Source organism: Lethenteron reissneri, chromosome 12 (assembly GCF_015708825.2).
Source record: "Lethenteron reissneri isolate LAM-NWPU_2019-01 chromosome 12, ASM1570882v1, whole genome shotgun sequence".
Taxonomy (NCBI): Eukaryota; Metazoa; Chordata; class Hyperoartia; order Petromyzontiformes; family Petromyzontidae; genus Lethenteron; species Lethenteron reissneri.
The window spans coordinates 765060-786832 of NC_083790.1; the positions used below are offsets into that span (position 1 = coordinate 765060).

Below are 21773 nucleotides of genomic sequence, written 5' to 3' on the forward strand. Positions count from 1 at the left end.
CGGTGTGGTCTGGTGAAGGTCTCCTATTCAATCCCCTGGTCCCAGTGTGGTCTGGTGAATGTCTCCTATTCAATCCCCTGGTCCCAGTGTGGTCTAGTGAAGGTCTCCTATTCAATCCCCTGGTCCCAGTGTGGTCTGGTGAATGTCTCCTATTCAATCCCCTGGTCCCAGTGTGGTCCAGTGAAGGTCTCCTATTCAATCCCCTGGTCCCACTGTGGTCTCGTGAAAGTCTCATATTCAATCCCCTGGTCCCAGTGTGGTCTCGTGAAGGTTTCTTATTCAATCCCCTGGTCCCAGTGTCGGCTCGTGAAGGTCTCCTATTCAATCCCCTGGTCCCAGTGTGGTCTGGTGAAGGTCTCCTATTCAATCCCCTGGTCCCAGTGTGGTCTCGTGAAGGTTTCATATTCAATCCCCTGGTCCCAGTGTGGTCTCGTGAAGGTTTCTTATTCAATCCCCTGGTCCCAGTGTGGGCTCGTGAAGGTTTCTTATTCAATCCCCTGGTCCCAGTGTCGGCTCGTGAAGGTCTCCTATTCAATCCCCTGGTCCCAATGTGGTCTGGTGAAGGTCTCCTATTCAATCCCCTGGTCCCAGTGTGGTCTGGTGGTCTCCTATTCAATCCCCTGGTCCCAGTGTGGTCTCGTGAAGGTCTCATATTCAATCCCCTGGTCCCAGTGTGGGCTCGTGAAGGTCTCCTATTCAATCCCCTGGTTCCCACCTCTTCCAAATTTCTTTCCAGCATGGCAAAGTGGGCAAAAATACCCTTTTGGATGGCTGGTGCCAGGGCCATGGAGGCCCTGTCACCAGCAATTGCAGGGCTGCACCTTGACCTGAATGAACTCTCACGATTCAGTCATAAACCACGCACGCGTTACGCTGTCGCAGGTTTCCTTTAACGCTCAGGCGCTGAAATGTTTTCTTTATTTCAGATTTTTTTTATTTTACACGTGACAATATAAACATGTCTAGTGCTGTACAAACGTCGCTATGGTCGCTACGATTAATGAACGCAACTCGCGAGAGGAAGCTCTGCCAGTCACAAACGCCGCTGCCACCTCTCAAAAACAAAGTCGCGGCCAATCGGAACTCGCTGTGGCCGAGGGGGGCGTGACGAGGGCGGCATGGTATAACTATATATGGGCAAAGGTGGCCAGTACAGTTAGTGTTAGCAGAAGCCGATTGGCTGAAGTATGGTCTTTCTTTTCTTTGAAGGAAAAAACGCAGTAGGAATGACTCCATGATTGTCGCCCCGGAGAATAGCGCGGCTGTCCTAATGCGTTTTCTGGTCGTACCACGCGTTGTTCGGCGCGACGTCAGACGTTTCGCCCCACGTGCCTGTTTGCCCGCCTGAAGAAGCTCCCCCGGCACGCGGGGGCGAAACGTCGGGCGTCATCGCTAAAACCCGAGCGCACGCTGGGGGAGGAGCCACGCGGCTGTGCCAGCCGCGAGGAACCCCAACGCAGATCAGTAGCAGCATTGATGGGGCAGGCTCATGGGCGTAGCTGGTAACCATATGGGAAGAAAGGGATCGGGGCACCCGATTGGCTGTAACGGTATGCTTCAGAGCAGCGGTATTTGGCACCGCAGCGCCGCCCACCGTCGAAGGCGGGCAGCCCATCGCGTACCGGGTGGCACCGGGGCAGCCACCCATGGACTCGTGAGCTCCTCGCCGCTCGCTCTCCCTCTTTAACACGTTTTAAAATCTTTTTTTTAATTAGGTTGGGTTAGGAAGGGGGGGGAGGAGGGGTGGCTGGCTGGGATGTGCGCCGGAAACTCACAGAGACTCCGCTAAGCGGAGGGACACGGTCAGTTTTCATACAAAGGTTCTATGTACAATTTCAAACTCTTAAGATGTTATTCATATTAACTTTTTCAATATACTTTAATTTCAATTTATACTTTGTTTTAAATAAACAGTGCGCAACTGCACAAAGTGTGGCTGGCAAAAAAACAAACTAAAGCCATGGCACCTTCAAAGAACTTCGCGCACACATACGCACGTGACAAAACTCATTAACCCAGAGTCTGGACTGATCACAACCGCGGGTTATTAATAAAAATACCCGAAGACTGGCGGCAACAGCAGCAGTAGCCGCCTGTTGTTGTGGCGATGGTGAGAACCCACGTGGGACGCACGACTCGGCGGCGCTGAAGCTCCTAAGGCAGCCGAACCCCTTCCAAGTGTTTTGGGGCAAGCGCCCCGGGCAACCGAGGGGGCAGCTGCTGAGAAAGGATCGTCAGCGGGAGCCGCAGCCCAAAGCGAACACGGTGGCTAGCGTGCAGGCACGTGCCGCGGGCGTGTGCCCGTGCATGTCCGCCGCAAGTCCGAGGGTTCGTTAGCGAGAAGGAAACTTTAAAGTGACTTTTAGATGGGCTTCCGGTGACGTCGCTGTTTCAGTACAATAGTTCACTGCGGGCAAATGAAACGTCGCAGTGATTTCCTGCTCAAATGAGCATTGAGATGGAACTCGTATTCTGTTTGCAGCCAAGCGAGCAATGGAAATTCCAGGTTCATATGGTGGGGGCGAGTCTATCCATAGGACAAACACCGTCGGCTTGCCCACAAAGCGGTAGTCCCCAAGAGGGCTGATGGGCTGAATCACAGCAGTGGCGGCAATAGGATGCTACTATGGTGGCACTCCTAAAAGTCGATTTAAAGTTGTTCTCGTGAGTGAACATTAGAACTCGTGTCGGTCAGCCCGGGACACAGGGCAAAGGTCTACAAAAGCTGTTTTGGGCCGAGTCTTCCTTGAAGAAACCTCGATTATTTGTAGATTTTGGACAATACCGAGGGTTGCGCGCAGTGGCCGAGGAATGTAATTTAACCACGTCTGTCGTGCATCGCGTTCCTTCCGACCGGAGCCTGAAGGCGTCACCCGAAGGAAGCAGTTCCTTCTACAGATTTTTACCTTCTCCGTAATAACACCGCTTTTTTTCCACAGCACATCCGAGCCGTGCCGTGGCCGTACCGAGCCAGTCCTGGGCGGCTCAGGAGGGTGCCAGGTTGTTTTTCGAGCCGTGCCGCGAACGTCACGTGCCGATAAACGATTACAGTTTCGTCTAGACGGCACGGTGACACCACGCTCAAAACGAACTGACCGATGTCGCGTACAACGGACGCATCATCATCATCGCTGGCCCTACTTGGCCACATTCAGATGTCTTGTGAGGCCAGCGTTCTGGCTCGGCTCAGCACGGCACGAAGCCAGCGGTCAACACCCCGTGAAGCAAGGGTCCCCCGCGCTGGCTCGGCTCCGACGCGCCGGTGGAAAATGGGTACACAAGTTGCGAATGTGACGGCGAGTGAAATGTTTTAGACGATACGAAAACACTGCTGGGCAGATGCAGGAGAGGGGGGGGAGCTTGGGAGCGGGCGGGGGGAGCGAACGTACAGGGGTAATTGGGGAGTAATGCAGCGCGTGGGATGAGCGAAGAGAGCGCATGAAGCGAAAGAGAGACGGGGGAAGTGTCGTAGTCATCACCGGCCGTAACACCTCGTTTGACAACACTGAGAGCGAAGGAGATCGGAAATGACGTGAAACGAAATGTGAAATCGCCCGTCGAGGCAGCGAGACCGAGGAGAGGAACACACAAAGCCCACAGCAAAGGAATGTCTGCGTCGTATAAAAGGTACAATCGGAACACAAGTTTACTGCCAAAGGCTTCCGAGTAGCCTCTCGGTCATGGAGTAGAGTAACAAAACACACACACACACGCGCGCCCACTCACACAGCCCTCTCGTACACGCTATATACACACGCACGGTACAGCACACCGATCACTCGTACACACGCACAAATACACACACCCCCACTCAAACGCTATGTACACACACACACACATACAGACAACAACAACGCACACCCATACATACACTCCGTAACACACACTGAATATATACATACACACACCACAACACACCAAGACACGTCCACACGTAAAGATTTTCCCTCCATTCACACTCACGCACTCACACACACTTGAGTCCCCATGAAAAAAACGAACTCCACACACTCGCCCATGCGCCCACACAAGTGCCCACACGCCTGCCCGCCCGCCCACCCGCTCGCCGGCCCGCCCGCTCGCCACTTTCGGAGTGAACACCGAGGTTTGTGCTCGGCATCCCTCAACCACGGCCACTTCTGTCCGGCGCGGCCGCCACCGCCACGACCGGAGTGACGGCTGCGCGGTCGCTGGAAATGGGCGAAACCACGCGGAGCGCGAGTCCCAGATGGGCGTCCAGAGTCTGGTCAACGCTGGCCGAGAACATCGACCCACCGCCAACCACAACCGCCGCCGCGACCGCAACAACCGCGACCGCGGCGACGGCCGCGCAGGCGTTGCGGAACAGCTGACGCCAGAGGTGGGAGGAGCTAAAGTCCCGGTCGGAGTTCGAGTCGGCTCACGGCGGCTCGCTCTCCGCAGGTCGGGCGGGGTGGGGGGGCCGTGGGGTGGTGACCTCCAGCGTTTGTGGGGGAGGTGGCTTGGGAGGGGCGTGGCCGTCCCCCTTCACCTGTTGGCCGGGTAGTAGTTGGGGTCCAAATAGTTGTAGCTGCCGCTCTCCGCCATGCAGTAGTCTCGGTCCAGGAGGCCGCACTCGGCGCGGTACACGGGCTCCAGCCTGTGCGCCGCCTTGTGCGAGTCCGTCTCGTACAGGCTGCAACACACCGCGTCGCGTTAAAGAGGGGTCGTCGGGCGAGTGAAAGAGTGAGCGAGCGAGCGAACGAGCAAACGGGGAACTCACCAGTCGGCGCAGGAGTCGCAGAAGTCGATGGTGCGATCGGCGGGGCACTCGCTGCAGCGCCACCGCACGCCCTGGATGGGCTCCGCACCGCACGCGTCGCACTGCACGCACACGCGAACACACGGACGCGCACACACAGAAAGACACATACCGCTGAGGGGTCAAATCCAGTATGGCAACACACTAGCACACAACAACAACAGCTGCCATTCGCCATTAAGTGGTGGTGATGTCATTACGGCTAAGTGCTCTTGTGCCAGGCTAAGTGCACTTTGAGGCTATCATGTGCAGTGTGCAAATCTCGCTGGCAGGAGGTCATGTAACAGACCAGGGTGTTATGGGTTAACAGACTGAGATGACCAGCAGTACATGTCCAAGCTGGACAAAGCTCCCGTGTACAACCTACAGAGACTGTTAAAGCCGGTTCTGTCCAGCACGCCTCGTGCCATACATCAACAATTCGCCATTCGCCTCCAACTCCTCCTCTGAGTGAGCCGCAATTACCAGGTCATCGGAATACATAACGTGGTTGACCAATAGGGAGCCATCCCTTGACCGCACACGGGCATCGATCAGCCTCCCATTGTATCTGTACCAGATGGAAATTCCTCCGGTACAGCTACTGAAGGCTTCACGAACTACGTGGTTCAAATAGATGTTAAATAATGTTGGAGCCAGAGGACATCCCTGCTGCACCCCAAGGTGTACAGGGAATGGCTCTGACTCCCGGCCACGTAGTTTTACCCGGGCCCGCTCACCATCATGAAGGTCCTTAATGAGCGTGAGCAGAGGGTCAGGGACTCCGAAAGCACAAAGGACAACCCAGAGCCCAGGCCTACTGATGGTATCATAGGCCTTGACCAGGTTAATAAAGCAGAGATGTAGGTCTTGTTGGAATTCCCTACACTTCTGCTGTAGCAGACAGACATAAAATATGGCATCTGTGCAGGACCACCCACACACACACAACGCGCACTCACACACGGACATACCCACTGTTCCGTCCAGGGCCACTGAACCTCAAATATAAACACATGGCCCGAGCATGTAGCTACAGGGTAAGAGCCGTGAGATTCCGTGGGTCGCTCTTTCTCGTTGAATAACTCCCCACAGCGGCATAGTGGTGAGGATTCGGCGCTGCCCTATCACTGTAGCAGCCTGGATTCGCTTCCCGGAACGCGTTGGGGGCAGCGACGCGGCCCAGCACTCGCGTGTTCGCTGCTCGTTGCAGAAGTTCGCGATTTTAAACCGGCAGGCTGTCCTGATTAATAGTGCAGCACGTATGTTAACCGTACAATGATATTTGTAAACACATGTTCAACTAATGCTATTTGCCATCTGCTTCACAGTGGACATTACAGATTCCCCTGATGTCGATTGAAACGAGGAATCTATTGCGTGCCAGAGTCTAAAGTTGCCAAATTTGAAAAAAATTGCTGCACAAATTACTCGATTGGGATGAGACGTCTCCCCCGACTGTAAAACTACTAAACACAGCAGCGCCTTCCATCGTGACCGCCTTGTGCAATACAAACAACAGTGCCAACACCAAATGTACTCAATTATAGTGATTAATTATGATTAAATGCATTGAATAAATTATCTTACAGGTCGTTTGACTTATTGCTGGAAATCAAAAACACAGCTCAACCCGTCTCGTGATATTCAACCGTAAACGAGTTAACCAGGATAACAGGAAAGAGATGTACGTGACGACCGGTAGCAGCGGTGGCGGTGGCGAGAAATCATTTCCGTTGCTACGATGAGTGATGACTCACTTTGAATCCAGCCTGGAGCGTTCCACGCAGAGATTGACCCCGGTCAGCTGCAGCTGAACAAGTCTCGCTCAGACACGGAATTCTAATTCGGAGGTGTTCGTGTGTGTGTGTGTATGTGGGTAGGAAAGCGGTAGTGTAGTGGTTAGCGCGCTGCGTTACGAACCTGGCGACCCGAGTTCAATTCCCGCTCACGGCCAACACCAGCTATCTGAGCCGATCCTGGGCCTCCTCTAGGTCGACTCAGCCTCAAATTAGTACCTGGTGCGGTGTGAAAAACTTCAGCACTGGGGAGACAAAGGCGGCTGGGCGTGGTGTTGGCCACCCACCCCCTCGTTTGCCGTGCCAAACTTCATAGGTGCTCGCGAACGGCACTCGCCCCAACAGCCTGTTCAGGCGATACGGGGGATCTTTGTCTTTGTATCTGGGTGTCCATGTGTATTTGGGTGTACATATGTATTTGGGTGTATGCTTGTGCATGTATGTACGTGTCCCATGTGTGTGATCATGTGTTTGTGTGTACATCTTCTGTCCACGTGTGTGTCTATGTGTGTGTCAGTGTGTCCGTTTCCCCGTTTCTATGTGTGTCCGTGTGAGTGAAGTGGTTAGCGCATTGCGCTATGAACTCAAGACCAACATTAGTGACGATTATCTGAATCGGTTCTGGGCCTCCCCTAGGTCGACTCAGCCTAAAGTAACTTCCTGGGGCTATGTGCAAACATCACTACTCGGGAGACAAAGGCGGCCGGGCGTGGTGCTGCCTCCCCCCCCCTCACTTCATGCGCCGTGCCGACTTTATAAGGTGCTCGCTAACGGCACTTTCCCTGGCAGTCTTTTAACGGCGACACGGCGGATCTGTGTCTTTGTCTACCGTGGGTGCCTCGGTGGTAAGGCGGCTCCACACGTGGGTGTGCGCGGGGGGCGGGAGCGAGGGGGGGATTAGCGGCGGTGGCCGACGGCACAAATCCTCCTCCCACACGCTCGGCTCGTGCCGCAGCCCGCTCGCCCCCGCGGGAGGGGTGCCGGCAGTCCCTCGGAGATCAATCGCACCACGTTCCGCTCGCGTCACGCGCTGCGCATTGCGTCGCACGCGGCGACCCTCGCAAGCCAATTTGTATTCTAAATTATTCATCGCCATCTTCGTCATCACCATCGTCAAAAACGGCGCTTAATTGCTCAGGGAATATTCACCGGCCCCCACCCCCACTAAATCGCCACAACCTCCCTGAGAGTAGGGAGTAGGTAAATGTTTTCCGGAACTCAGCCCCCGACAGCTCCAGCTGAAATTAAGCCTGAATAATAAACCTTTTCTATCACAGAGACAGAGTTGGTGGTAGTTATTGAGGAGTGAGATTGTTAGTCTCTCCCGCAAACCAGACGGTGTTGTTCGATTCAAGAGTTCACTGGACCGAGTGTTCCAGCTAACATGATCTCCCGGCGCAGCAGCTAAAACAACGGTGAAAATTCCTTCAATCCGCCCCCTCGCCACCACCCCACCCCGCCCCTGTCCACCCCGCGGTATAAGCGGGTTCCACCGCAGCCACTTGATCGGCAGGTGGTGTGTGGTAGGGTCAAGTCTGGGTACTCCCCACCTCTTCCAAGAAGAGGAGCGAACCAACCCCCCACCTCTCGAGGGGCCCTCTCGCGCTCCCCCGAGTGGAGGCCCTCACACCGGCAGCGGCGTGAGCGACCGTTCGCAGGGGCTCCGGGTCGTAGCGCGTGACGCACAACCCAATAACACATTCGTCAATAACACCGTGGCCTCTGACAAGAAAGCGCACATCGTCAAAAGTCAACTCTACCTCCTCTGTGAAGAAGGGCCATTGACCGAAATGTTGTCCATTGAACATTTTTTAAGGCCAGACTGTTTTTAAAGACGAGCGTGTTGAGAGTTTTCTTGTTTGTGCTTGTGCACCACTCGCTGCCAACGCAGTAGCAGCAGCAGCGTCTCTAAATAATTAGTTTAGCCCAAAAAGCACACGGGAGATCCATTCAACGGCGACAACTCCTCTGGCAGCGGGAGGAGACGTCGGCGAGACTCGACAAGTCGCGCGCCTCTCAATTCCAGCCGCGTTTAACGATGCGGCACCACTCGTGAATCGGAGACAACGGGAGGAGAGAGCGAGCGAGAGAGAGAGGAAGATTTGAGATGGACAAACAGGCCGAGGACCAGACGCAAAGAGAATGAAGAGGAGAGAGAATGAAACGAGGGGAGAGGCGGGGGTGAAGCGGCGACCGGGATGGGCTTGGCAGGCGACGCAATTATTTCCCATGAGCCGTTTACGAGGGGCACATTTTGTTACGCACTTGAACAAATTAAATGTGGGTCCTATTCCGCAAGATCCATTAGCCGGGAGGTTTCACGCATTTGTTGTGTGTGTGTACGTGTGTGTGCGCTGTGAGAATAAAGGGTGAAAAAAGGCACGACGACGAGGGATCAATGGAGAGTACGCACTCGGCATGGCGGGGGACACAGAAATGCCTGCAGACGGACGAGCCATTAGCGCGCCAACCACTCCCCCACCACTCCAGGGCTCTGTCCCCTCCTCCCCCTCCTCCTCCAGCTATTCATTCTCCACCACCTCATCCTCCTCCTCCTCCCCAGTTCTCATCTCCCCTCCTTGCCCCCTCCTCTCCTCCCCTGGTCTCATTATTCAGGAACAGACGATCGGTGCCCGAGGGCACACGCGACCCGAGTCACCCTCTCCTCACCGGCATGCTGCCGGGAGCGCCAGCAATGGTTTTCTCTGCACCCCGCAAGCTTCTGCGAGTGGCTGCCACAGCACAGCACACACTGCCTTGCTAACAGCCAACATCGTCGTCAGCCATGGTCAATCCACTGCTGGATGAAGGAAGACACAATTCATCCCGCTCCTACGCTCGAGCTAGTCCCACCGCTCCATCTCCTCCGGGGGTCGTACTGCATGACCTTGGCGTGCTCTGCGAACTGGGTAAAACCGAATTCGATTCCCGGCCATGGTTAGCATCAGTGGTGAGCGATATCCGAATCAGTCCTGGTCTTCTGCCTGTTTGACCAGGCGACGGAGGACTCATTTAAAATAAAGTTGTTGACTGTACTGGAAATCAATACAGTTATTCAAATTCTCGTCACATAAAAAGGCCACGTATATAGATCTATCTAAAAGACACCCTCCCCCCCCACCGTTTGCTTTAGAAAACAGGAGAATACGGTACTTCTCCTTCTTACCACCACCACCACCATGACTGCTGCTGCCATGATGACGTGCAGCGTGTAAATGTCAGCAGGCCCCCTGGGAGGCGGCCGTTTGACTGAGAGATTGACCGGCGGCTGGGGCCACCTCACCCGGATGGGCGTGCGGCTGACGGCGAGTAAAGTAAAAACTCAATCTCCGTCTCTGTCTCTCTCGTGCCCGCGCGCGTATGTGTGTGCGTGCGTGCATGCGCCTGGGTATTTACGACAAAGATGTACGGGGGGCAGGTGGTAAGTGCCCCCGATCACGCCCGCGCAACACCTCAGCCGTAACTGAGGAATGGGAGACGGAACAGTAGGCCTCCAGCGCAGAGCAATCCGCACCCTTCGCTGACGCCCGATAATCCAACCCTCCCCAACCGCACTCCCGCAACTGTGAAAAACACGTCTAGCAGAGTGCTTGTGACGCTGTGTTAGTGAATGTTGGCGCAGTGGGGAGCACAAGTGGTGCGTCTGCCAGTTATCTCGGCCAGTCATCCCACAACACCTGGGGTCCTCCTCCTGGCAGCAGCGCGAGACTTCCACACTTCTCAGTGACTCAAAGTGCACCTAGCCTGGCACAAGCGCCTGGTGACGTCGCCGTTACTTAGTGGCCAAGTCCGACTGTTGTTGTTGTCGTTGCACGTGTGCGTTAAGATGCGCGTGTGTGCGTCTGTTTGCGTGCGAGTTACCTTGTATCCGTGGTGCTGCACGTACGCGCTCTGCGCTTGCATCGCCTCCAGCCTCTGCCTGCGCAGGCGCTTCAGCTGCACCAGCTCCTGGTACTCGGGCGTGAGCCTGAGCGCCGGCGGGATTCCCTCCTCATCCTGACGGCGCAGCACACAAGGCAGAGTTACGGGCGCCCGGCTCTTACTTTCCGGCGGGGGCGTCTTCCGCTCCGGAGAATTTGGTGAACGTGGCAGGGGTTGCGGCTCTGCCGCTGCCTCACCGACGAGTCGTCGTCCACGGCCGCCCCCATGCGGCCTCCCACGAGGCCGTGCATGCAGCCCTCGTCACCCTCCTCGTCCTCCTCCTCCTCCATGTAGACGGGCGGGTGGTGGGAGCTCATGAATGTCGACGGCCTGAGGAGGTGGCGGTTGAGCGGGTGGTGGCGGCGGCTGGGGCCCTGCTGCTGCACAATCACGTTGCCAAGTAAACGACTGACTGTTAAGCAGCAGTGACAACAGACGATGCGTTCTCCCTCTTCGCCCCAACGCTACACAGAAAAACAATAAACGTGCGTTTAAACCCAACGTTACACAGGTCTTGCATTATCCCTGTTTTTTATTTCATCCAGCAGTGGATAGGCCATTACTGATGGCAATGAGGACCGTGATTGTGAGCAATGAATCAACGAATCACTACCTGCCTAAATAATGAACAGAGTAATTGGCAGACGGAGCGAGACAGCCCTTGGCGTTGTGCGTTAACAGATCAGGATGATTGGCAGGAGATCAGAGGACAGCCTCAGGTGCTGCGAGTTAACGCACTCGGCTGACTGATGCTCACAGACACAACTGCGGTGACTCCAGCTCACGGGAACGCAGCACAGCACAGGCTTAACGGGGCACAGTGGGTCTTTTTGGAAATAGTTTTGTGGCTTTCCCCAATTTGGCCGCGACTGCGCCATCGCCGTCGTGTCATCAGTGCACGACACGCTATGAACTCGACAACCAATGCTCGATTCCTGGCCACAGCTAAATTCGGTGGCGAGCAATATCTGAACCGGTGCTGGGCCAACTCCCTTAGTCAACCCGCATTGGCCAGTGTAGTGAAATATGGGCAAACAACGCCCATGACCGACACAACGTGGGTATGCCTTCATTCAGCATTGGATTTAACAATGCTGATGATGGTGTACACGAGTGCAGGAACACATGTAATCATGGTTTTTGTGCGGTCATTGGTGACCAGGTTGACACCAGTATCTCGCCACACTTGAGAACCCGGTTTAATCACAGGTAGCTCAAACCCAGGATCTCAACAATGCCGACTCAGTGCTCTGACCTCTTAGCGACCCAGCAACCTCGTTGCAGGCGAGTGTTGCAGCTGAGTGCTGCAGATGAGCGGTGCAGCTGAGCGGTGCAGGTGAATGTTGTAGCTGAATGGTGCAAGTGAGTGTGTAGCCGAGTGTTGCAGGTGAGTGTTCCAACTGAGCATTGCAGCTAATTGTGCAGCCGAGTGGTGCAGCCGAGTTGTGCGGCTGAGTGAGTGGTGCAAGGCGCAGGGTGGGGGAAGCAGGGGCAGCAGGCAGGGGCTGGGCCGCGGATTGCGAGCGCACCTTCTTGGTGTACATGAAGAGGTTGGGAGTGCGCCCGGGCACGGGCAGGCCGGCCTTAGCCAGCTTGATAAAGTACTTCTGCACTCTGCTGGCCACCTGCGGGAAGCACACAGAAGCCCCAGCGCAGCCGCAGTCACGACACGGACGCGCGACGAATCTCTCACCGTATTCTCCACTTTCTCTTCCTCTCTCTTTACAACCCTAGCGACCGTAGGAATGTAATATATTAATTTATACAAGCCTCACAGAGGAGTCTCAATCTCTTGTTCAGAGGGGTCCTGCATTGGGCTATCATTATTTTGTACGACTGCTTACAATAATAATTCACAGCCCCTTGTTAATCCACTGCTGGTAGTGGAGGCCGTGTCAGTGATGCTATTTTTTAACCATACTTTACCATGCTGGTCAGTGAGGGATGGTGAAGGGGTGGGGGGGATTACTCTGCCAAGACCGGTTCAGATGTCATTCACTCGCTGCCAATGTTAGCCTTGGCTTGGAATCAAACTCAGGTTGCCAGGGTAAGAGGGCAATACACAAACTGCTGTGACACTCCTCCTCCAGCAGCAGTGGTGGCACAGTGGTTAGCGCACTGTGCGACAAACATGGTGACCCGAGTTAGACTCCCACTCAGACTCCCACTCACGGCCAACACCAGTGACGAATATCTGAACCGAGCCTAGGCCTTCCCCTAGGTCGACTCAGTCTTAAATGAGTACCTGGTGCGGTGTGAAAAACTTCAGCACTGGGGAGACAAAGGCAGCTGGGCGTGGTGTTGGCCACTTAACCCCCTTCGTGTGCCGTGCCGGCCTTAAGAGGTCCTTACTAACAGCACTTGCCCCGGCAGCCTGTTAAAGGCTATATGGGGGATCTTCGTCTCTGTAGATATAAATGGAATGCTATGGTAATGCGGCTGCAGGCACAGGGCGGCGAGGTAAGACGTGGAGTGGAAATTGGCTTCCTTGTGTCATCATAACAACCCGCTGTGCAGGCATATGCAGAACCCATTAAAAATCAATGCAGACTCCTGGTCCAATTCATGTTTATTAAATGCGTGTGTGCTCTGTTTTGTAATCATGTTAACCTCGAATAGAACATTTACATTCACATGCATCACGTGTAACGGTACACATACATACATAATATATACGATGCTTCCACACCTTTGCTCCCCGCCTTTATCTATCCCCAACGAACAGCGTGGTGAAGTATGGTCAAATAGCCTTGCGAGTCACATGGTGTTGGCATGCCCTCATCCAGCGGTGGATCAACACAAGGGCTGTACGTGTACACATTAACCCAATCGCTATAGCTGCACAGCATCGGCTCACACCTACTAGGTGGTTGGCGCACCGCATCACGAACCCAGCGACCCCAATTCAATTTCGCGGCATCAGTGGCGAGTGATAACTAAACTCGCACCAGTCCTAGGCTTCCCCGAATATAACGTACAATAATCATCCCTGGGAAGACAAAGGTGGCCAGGGGGTCGTGCCTGCAAGCCACACCACGCCCTTGCGGTCTTTCAGGCCTTCACAGATGCTCGCTAGCAGCCCTTGTCCCAACAGTGTATTAAAGGCTACGCAGGGGACATTTGTATTTGTCTGCGTACATGCACGTGCGTGGGTACATAAACATGCGTGCTTCTGTACACACACACACACCTGCTTGGGTGTGCGGTTGCCAAGGGCGGTGGCGATCTTCTGCCAGCGCCGAGCCTCCACTTCCTCGGGCGGGTGCTGCACCAGCAGCTCCTCGAGCCGCTTTCTGCAACGGTCGCCATGGTCACCATCGCCACGGTTACCATCGCCAGGGAAACAATGCAAGCTCTCTCTCTCTCTCTCCCGCACGCCCTGTGCTCCACTCCCCAATTACTGCCGAGGCAGCAAGAATACAGCTGGCACTTTGTGGCTGAAGGAGTGTACTGGTGGGTGGGATGAGTATATTCGGAGGTACTAGAGGGTGGGAGATGGAAAAAAACAATGCTGGGAGATGGGGGATCAGGCTGGGAGGTGGGAGATGAGGCTGTTAGAGAGGGGAATAAGGTGGAAGACGGAGGGTCAGATTAGGAAACAGGAGCTCATATTGGGAATGGGGGATCAAGGTGGGAGATGATGAATCAGGTTAAGAGGTGGGAGGTCAGACAGCAAGACTGGGGGATCAGTCTAGCAAGTAAGAGCCTATGCTGTTGGATTAGGGAGCTGGTTGATGGGTGCAACGATGAGAAAGCAGGCGAGACAGGAGGCTGGTGGGTCAGACGGAGACAGCAGGTGTGACACAGCAGGTGAGACATATGCTGGCGGCTGGCGTACCTGCTCCTCCACCGTCCACAGCTGGTTGAACGTCTCAGGCTTTTGGCCCTCGCACAGACGTCCCCGTACCACGAGCCCCATGTGCGATGACCCCGGCGTCAGCCCGTCACCCCCCAGACTGCACTCGCTGCCACTGTTGCTGCCACTGTTGCTGTTGTTGCTGCAAATGTTGTTGACGTTGTTGCTGCCGCTGCTGCCGCCACCGTTGTTGTTGCTGTTAGGGGGAAGAGCGGCCGAGGAGCTGGCGGCCTCGGCGAGGGGCGGGAACAACTTCGGCACGCCCTGAGACTCGCCCTCGGCCTCCCGTGGGCCCTCGATGCACGCTTTCCGTTTGGAAACGTCGAGAGGACTTGCCGGACGTATTGGGTAGCCTGCGCACACAAAGACCAAGATCCCCGTATAGCCTTAATAGACTGTTGGGGCAAGTGCTGTGAGCGAGCACCTATGGAGGCGATCGAGGCACACGAGGGGGTGGGTTGCCAGAACCATGCCCGGCCACCTTCGTCTCCCAAGTGGCGATGTTTACACATTGCACCAGGTACTCATTTAAGGCTGAGTCGACCTAGTGGAGGCCCAGGACCAGTTCATACATTAGTCACAGTTATTAGCCATGAGCGGAAATCGAACTCGGGTCGCAGGGTTCGTAGCGCAGCGTGCTAACCGCTCCCCACTACCTGCGCACACATGCACACTGATACATGGGCAAAACAAACAAGGAAGAATACTCACGCTCACGCATGGATTCTATCTCCCTTTCAAACCTGCGTTTGCCCCCCGGTTCTGGCCATCTTCCCAAGCGCCCGTCTGCGGATTTCCGCACCCCCTTGCGAAATCTGTGCCCGTTACAAATTCTACAGCGTCTTGAGATGCAATCTGCATAAACGACGATGCTGTATGAAAATAACAGAAGATTACTTGTCCTGGGAAATGTTTAGCGATAATAACGTGACGCTTCATGCCGGACAACAAGGTGACGTCACGCGTCATAGTGTCATGTTATCTCCTTTGCCAAAAAGGCACAGCCATTTATCACCGTTATTGTATTATTAATTTTGCTGTTTTTAGAGGGTATGTGCCTTAGCATGAATCTTATCATACATAGTATGTATTATATACACTGGATATTTTTATTCTGTAGATGTTTCATATCACAGTCAGTTTTTCCCAAAATTGATAATCAAATATGAATCGGGTCGCCTCACTGAACAACGTATTGCTTTGATTCGCACGGTTGACTACATACGGTGCAAAAGATATTCAACATACACATTTAAAAAGCTACCCCCCCCCTCACCTTGCTATTGCACATATTTGTAACTTCGGATTAAAAGCCATGTTTGGGCCAGTGGCTCTAGGGTCAATGGTGTACCAAGCCCCACCTTTGTCGAAGCTGAGCTTGAGTCTGCGTGTGCAGTGCCTCTTGCCGGAGGCCTCCTCCATGGGGAAGGCGGCGACCCCCGACGTGTAATGGTCCCACGCCAGCGGAGGCAGCTGCACCACCCTCTGTGGTGTTGGCAAGCCCAGAGGTTCCTGGGAACGCACAACAATTACAGTTGCTAGTGCCAGGCTAGGTGCGCTATCTTTATAACGGATGCATTTGCCCTCCGAGTGGTCCGCACACCCATCCGCTTGGATGCACATGTGAGGAACGCGTAACAATTACAAAGACAACTGCAACACTTGTGCCAGGCTATGTGAACTTTGACGGCAGAGGTATGGCCCTACGAGTGACCGGGTTGGCAACCAAAAATGTTCCTGGACGGGCGTGGCGACAACAACAGCTGTGATGCACCTACAGCAGCACATGCGCCAGGCGAGAAACTTTCATTGCAGACTCACAGTCCCAGGAGCTAGTAATGTCATCGAGTAGATTCCAGGTCGCTAAACTCTGGGACGTGCAATGTGATTAGCCACGGCCATATTGAGGGGTATACTGGATGTGGAGAGCCGCAGAAACTTGGCTGAAATTACTCCCTCGGGGTCGGCAACCCGAGTTGTTCAATCATTACAAGCCGTGCTAATGAGCTCAGCGACGAACGCAGGCAAAAGATTTCCGTCGTCGCCCGCGCACCTTGTTCTGTATCTGCTGCACGAAGGTGATGGGGTCAGCTAGCGCGGCACGCTGCTGTGCTGTCATGCTGTCCACGTCGCGGATGGCCTGCGCTCGCTGGGCCTCCAGCACCACGATGGTTTGTAGCAGCCGCTGGTAGCTGCCCGGGACGAGACATGGCATGGGGTCGTTAACGGGGATGATTAGTGCAGCGCGCGCCACGTGCACCAGAGTAAACAAACGGAAGTTGACGCGGGCGTTCGTGCGACTGTTATACAATGACAACTGCAGCACTTGTGTTGACACCGGCAACGCCGTACCAACGCCATAAAGCGAAAGCTCGCTGAACGAACCTTGAATCGTCGCGAGAGAGATTCCAATGATGTCGCAAATGCCACGAGACAATTTACAAAGTATAGAAAAAAGTGACCTGATACTGGATCATGTCACTAGACACTTTACCAATTTTCTCGTGGATGTTGGAGCATTGCACTGCTTCCAATGGAAACGTCTGCAACTCAACGTATGATGCAGAGAGCGCAAGCGCTATATAACTTCTATCAAAATATGAAATAAAAAATATTTCACGACAAACATTAATCTCTGCGAGCAACCCACCCAATCGTGACCCAGCAAACTCACTCCTTGTTGTGTTTTAAGGCCACGTGATCCGACTCGAAGTAATACACATCTGGATCCTCCTCCTCTTCCTCCTGCTCCTCCTCCGGTTCCTCTACCTCTGGCGCCGGCTGCACTTTGCTCGCTTTCTCGCAGGCCTCTGCTTGCGCCACCATCGCACAAGTCGCCTCGCTCACCGCCTCCGCCTTCTGCGGCATCTCGGTAGGGCCGGGCGATGCTCCGGCCACACTGTCTGCCGCCGCAGCCGCCTGGCCCGCGTGCCGACCTTTGCCCTTTCGCGGCGAAGTCCTCAGCGGCGTTTTGGGAGCTACCGGTGGGGCGGCGGTGGTAGCGGGAGATGCAACCACGGTGACTCCAGGTGCTTTACACTGCTGCTGCTGTTGTCGGTCAGGAGAGCTTGGGCATCCCTCCGTGACCGCGCCCACATGGTCCGGGGCTGGTGCTTTCACACCGTGGGGCTGGTGCGCCGTCGTGGCACTTGTACCAGCTGTGCGAGCCTCCTCCACGCACAGCCCCACCGGTGGTGACGCGGCACAGGGGGGCGCGAGGTGTGGTGTGGGCTCGGCGCAAATGCTGGCTCCTCCGTTCGCGAGCTCGCTCAACTCGGACACCAGCTCGCCCGTCACCAAGACCGCGCCCCGCGCGTCGCTATCGCATCCGTTCGTGGTCTCCGCGTTGTCGGCGCTGGCAATGGGGGTGGCGCTGGCCTTTTCCACAGCGTCCAGGCCACCGTTGTCCAAGCGGACCAGCAGATTGTCCTGTGCCTCGCATTTGTTACCACCACCACTGCCTTCGTCGTCATCATCATCATCATTGGCGCAATCCTGGATGGAATTCTCAGTTGTTCCAGCGTTTTTTCCGCCGCTGCACACACCGGGGGTAATCGGCAGCGCCTCCTTCTTCCTGTCCCCACTCGTCGGCTCAATGGTCTCCGAACGAGAGCAGCGCTTGGCTCGCTTGGGCACCGGCGGAGGCACGGCCGCCGCCGCCGCCACCGCCACCACGGCAGCCGAGGAGGGCGACAGTTCCGTGTCCTTGGAGGAAGGCGTGCGCTTGCGCGTCCCGGGGGTCCAGCACGAGCCGTCGCGCCCCCCGGCCGCTCCGCCTCCGGCTCCGGCTGCCGGTCCGGGCCCCGTGGCCGCTGGCGCCACCCCAGACTCGGGCCTGCACCGCGTTGGCGGTGGCGCCGGCGGCGGCGGCCCCGCCGCGGCGGCCTGCGTCGTCCTGGACGCCTGAGAGGCCTCGTCCTCGCCGGGGGGAGGCGGCGCGGGGGCCGGCGGCGCGAAGACCGGTACGGGCGGCGTGGGCACCGAGGGGGGCACCGGTGGGACCGGGGGAGGGAAGCTGACGGTGCGGTTGCGGAGGCTGCGGCCGCAGAAATTGTCGTCGAGGCCGTTGGCGCCGCCGCCGCTGGCGGTGGAGCGCGTCAGGCGCTGTGGTCTTGGAGCGGCCATCTCCCGCCCAGCGCCGTCAGCATGCTGCAGTCCGCGCCGCTCACACAGATGTTGAACCTGCAAGGGTCCGGGACGACATCAGGGTTGTAAAGAACAGACAACAACAGGGTTCTTTAGCTAGAGTTTATCCGGAGGCCGACATGATTTAATCGGCATGTGCTTGCGCGCCATCTTATGTTATGGCATTGCGCGGTATTGTGACATTGTAACGTCTGCACACTTGACTACTCCAGGTTATTCACCGACTCTTACACAAAGCAAACGAATGTAAATAATTTACAACTGACTTCCAATAGTTGCTCTTCATAAGCCAAACGAAAGGTGAACACCACCCCAGGTCTCTCACCTCTAACTCTTGTAAACCTCTTGTTCATCTCCCTAATCTTTATCTCTTGTCTACAGCTCTCTCCTGCCTCTATATCTTGTTAATCTGTCATCTCACCAATTTGTATCTCTTCTTGTGAGCTATATCTTCAAGCAATCCAAAGCCTGGCAGGATATTCCAAGAGCCTTCCACAAGTCACATTTGACCCAGATGTCGCCAGTTTAAGAAGCCAGCTCGAAAATGCTGATTGGGCTCATAAATTGTCGAAAGGACACCTTGGCCGTTGTGAGCAATGCTGTACTAATGTGTCAAAACGATGCCGAAATTACCCGCAACTAACATTATTCTTTACATGAAAAACACAGTCGAACATTATTAACCTGTACTCACTCAATCATCAGTTTCCTCAGGACAATAAAAAGTGAAAATGGTGCCAAATAATTTTATTTTAACAATTGTACTGTTCATACACTACTTACTTCCTAAACGGTTTAATACAAATGTTTGATTGTATGCCATTACCAGCACAGATGCTAATGCCAAAACAGAATTTCATCATGACTCTGGGGTGTTAGTTACGCTGAAAAAAAATGGCACGTCACTTTTACAAGTTGAAAAAGTGACTTTTACAAGTTGTACTTGTAAAAATAGCAGCAGCGTGGCAGAACACATGTTTACATTTAGTAGGACACATAATTCAATTTGACACATGTAGTACTATAATATCCACTGACAACCTTCCACTGCAGACACTCACCACCAAATCACCCTGAATGCACCGGGTCTTGTAAGAGCAATGAAGCTAATGTCTTACCCAGGTTAGTACTTGGATGGGAGATTGCTGAGTCTACAGTACCAGGTGTCACACGATTGAACTATTAAGTGGTCAGAACATATCGCTGTGTCGCAGTGGATTAATGAGATCTATCTGTGCTGAGCTTTGAGTGTTACCCCCCTCGTATGCATACGTGGCGAGTTCTTTCTGGGTTCTCCAGTTTCTTCCCACATGAAGCTGAACAATCATTGATGGAATTGGTCAAACATCCCAGAGTACCAGTATCCTCCTGACAGGAGCCTCGAGATTCAGTGAGGCTCTTCTGGAGGCGCTTGGCACCACACACACACACGGTTGCATGCGCATGGGCCCCACACGTGCACGCACGCTGAAGCACAAAACACACAACAGATTCATGCCACACCCTCCTCCTCCTCCCCTTCAACCACGCGCTCCACGAACACCAACCAAGTCCACACGCACAACACCATCCCACACCTCTCGGCTCACACCACCAAAACACCGCTCACGTGGACCACGCGCCCCCCCCCCCCACTCTGCACACCCCACTCTGCACCCCCCACTCTGCACACCCCAACACCGTGCCCACTTCTCCACCCAAACCTCGCACCCACCGCACTCCACACGCCTCGCAGCATGCACCTTCACTCTGCTCACTCGCACCCTTTCCATGCACAGCCCTGACACCACGCACACACCACCACCACTGCCCCCCCCCCCACCTCGACCGCCCCCACCCTGCCGCCCTCCGCGCGCCCCATCCCCGCCGCGCTTCTAGCCGAGCCCGTGGTCTCGCCGCGATCCCCGGGGCTCGGCTAGGCCGCACCACCTCCCCGCCCTCCGCGCCCCCCTTCCCCAAACCCTCGAGGTGGCCGCGTCGGCCGCCTCCCTCCTCCTCCTCCTCGTCGTCGTCCCGCTTCTGGCCCCCGCGGCGCGCTGGCCACCTCACCCAAGACGGCCGAGAACGACAGCGAGCAGCGAGGAGCGGCGACGACGAGGAGGAGGAGGCGGCTGCTGCTGCTGCTGCGAGCGGGCAGCTCAGCGCCGAGACGCGGGAACAAAAGCCATAGTGGCACAGGCCGCGCCGCCTCCCAGCATGCACCGCGCCGCGTATGGCGGCCGGGGGGGAGGTAGGGCAGGGCGGGGGGGCAGAGCGGGCGGGGGGGCAGAGCGGGGGCGGGGGGGGGCGGGGGGGGCAGGGCGGGGGGGGCAGAGCGGGGGGGGGCGGGGGGGGCAGGGCGGGCGCGGGGGGGGGGCAGGGCGGGGGGGGGCGCGGGGCAGGGCGAGCGGGGGGGGCAGGGAGCGGGGGGGGCAGGGAGCGGGGGGGGCAGAGCGGGGGGGGGGGCAGGGAGCGGGCGGGGGGGCAGAGCGGGGGGGGGGGCAGGGAGCGGGCGGGGGGGCAGAGCGGGGGGGCAGAGCGGGGGGGGGCGGGGGGGGCAGAGCGGGGGGGGGCGGGGGGGGCAGGGCGGGCGCGGGGGGGGGGCAGGGCGGGCGCGGGGGGGGGGCAGGGCGGGGGGGGGCGCGGGGCAGGGCGAGCGGGGGGGGCAGGGAGCGGGGGGGGCAGGGAGCGGGGGGGGCAGAGCGGGGGGGGGGGCAGGGAGCGGGCGGGGGGCAGAGCGGGGGGGGGGGGCAGGGAGCGGGCGGGGGGGCAGAGCGGGGGGGGGGGCGGGGGGGGCAGGGCGGGCGCGGGGGGGGGGGCAGGGAGCGGGGGGGGCAGGGAGCGGGGGGGGCAGAGCGGGGGGGGGGGGCAGGGAGCGGGCGGGGGGGCAGAGCGGGGGGGGGGGGGGCAGGGAGCGGGCGGGGGGGGCAGAGCGGGGGGGGGCAGAGCGGGGGGGGGCAGAGCGGGGGGGGCAGGGAGCGGGGGGGGCAGAGCGGGGGGGGGGGGCAGGGAGCGGGGGGGGGCACCGCGGCAGTGGGAAGCGTCCCACTGCCGCGGTGCCTCTTGGTGGTCGCGCGCTCGTTGCGAGGCGAAATGAATGAAAACAAAAGTGAAATAATGAATGTGCCAATCGATTTGTGAGGGGACGGTTTGTTTTGGTGGCAGTGGGTGTAAACTCATTTAATCATAAAACACGTTATATTGACAATTTTAAAGTAGATTTTTTTGTTTAGGGAAAACAACTCAAACGTTGTTGTTGGGGAAATATCACTTTTGTTGAGAACAAGCGTCAGACTTTTGTTTGGGAATGGTC

General features: G+C 56.4%; 1 protein-coding gene across 2 annotated transcripts; it reads right to left on the reverse strand.

The window, feature by feature from the left end:
- Positions 1-883: 883 nt before the first annotated feature.
- ZZZ3 (zinc finger ZZ-type containing 3) lies at positions 884-20669 on the reverse strand. 2 transcript variants are annotated; one of them, XM_061550328.1, is made up of 11 exons: positions 20531-20669; positions 17010-18517; positions 16389-16527; positions 15697-15847; positions 14318-14688; positions 13670-13771; positions 12009-12104; positions 10677-10856; positions 10420-10554; positions 4742-4842; positions 884-4654 (listed from the first exon to the last, which is right to left on the reverse strand). In XM_061550328.1, the coding sequence occupies exons 2-11, from the start codon at positions 18458-18460 to the stop codon at positions 4507-4509; spliced, it is 2874 nt and encodes a 957-aa protein (XP_061406312.1). In that variant the 5' UTR covers positions 18461-18517; positions 20531-20669; the 3' UTR covers positions 884-4506. The 2 variants fall into 2 exon arrangements, with proteins under 2 accessions (XP_061406312.1, XP_061406311.1); XM_061550327.1 differs by having other exon boundaries at positions 10677-10859.
- Positions 20670-21773: the final 1104 nt, after the last annotated feature.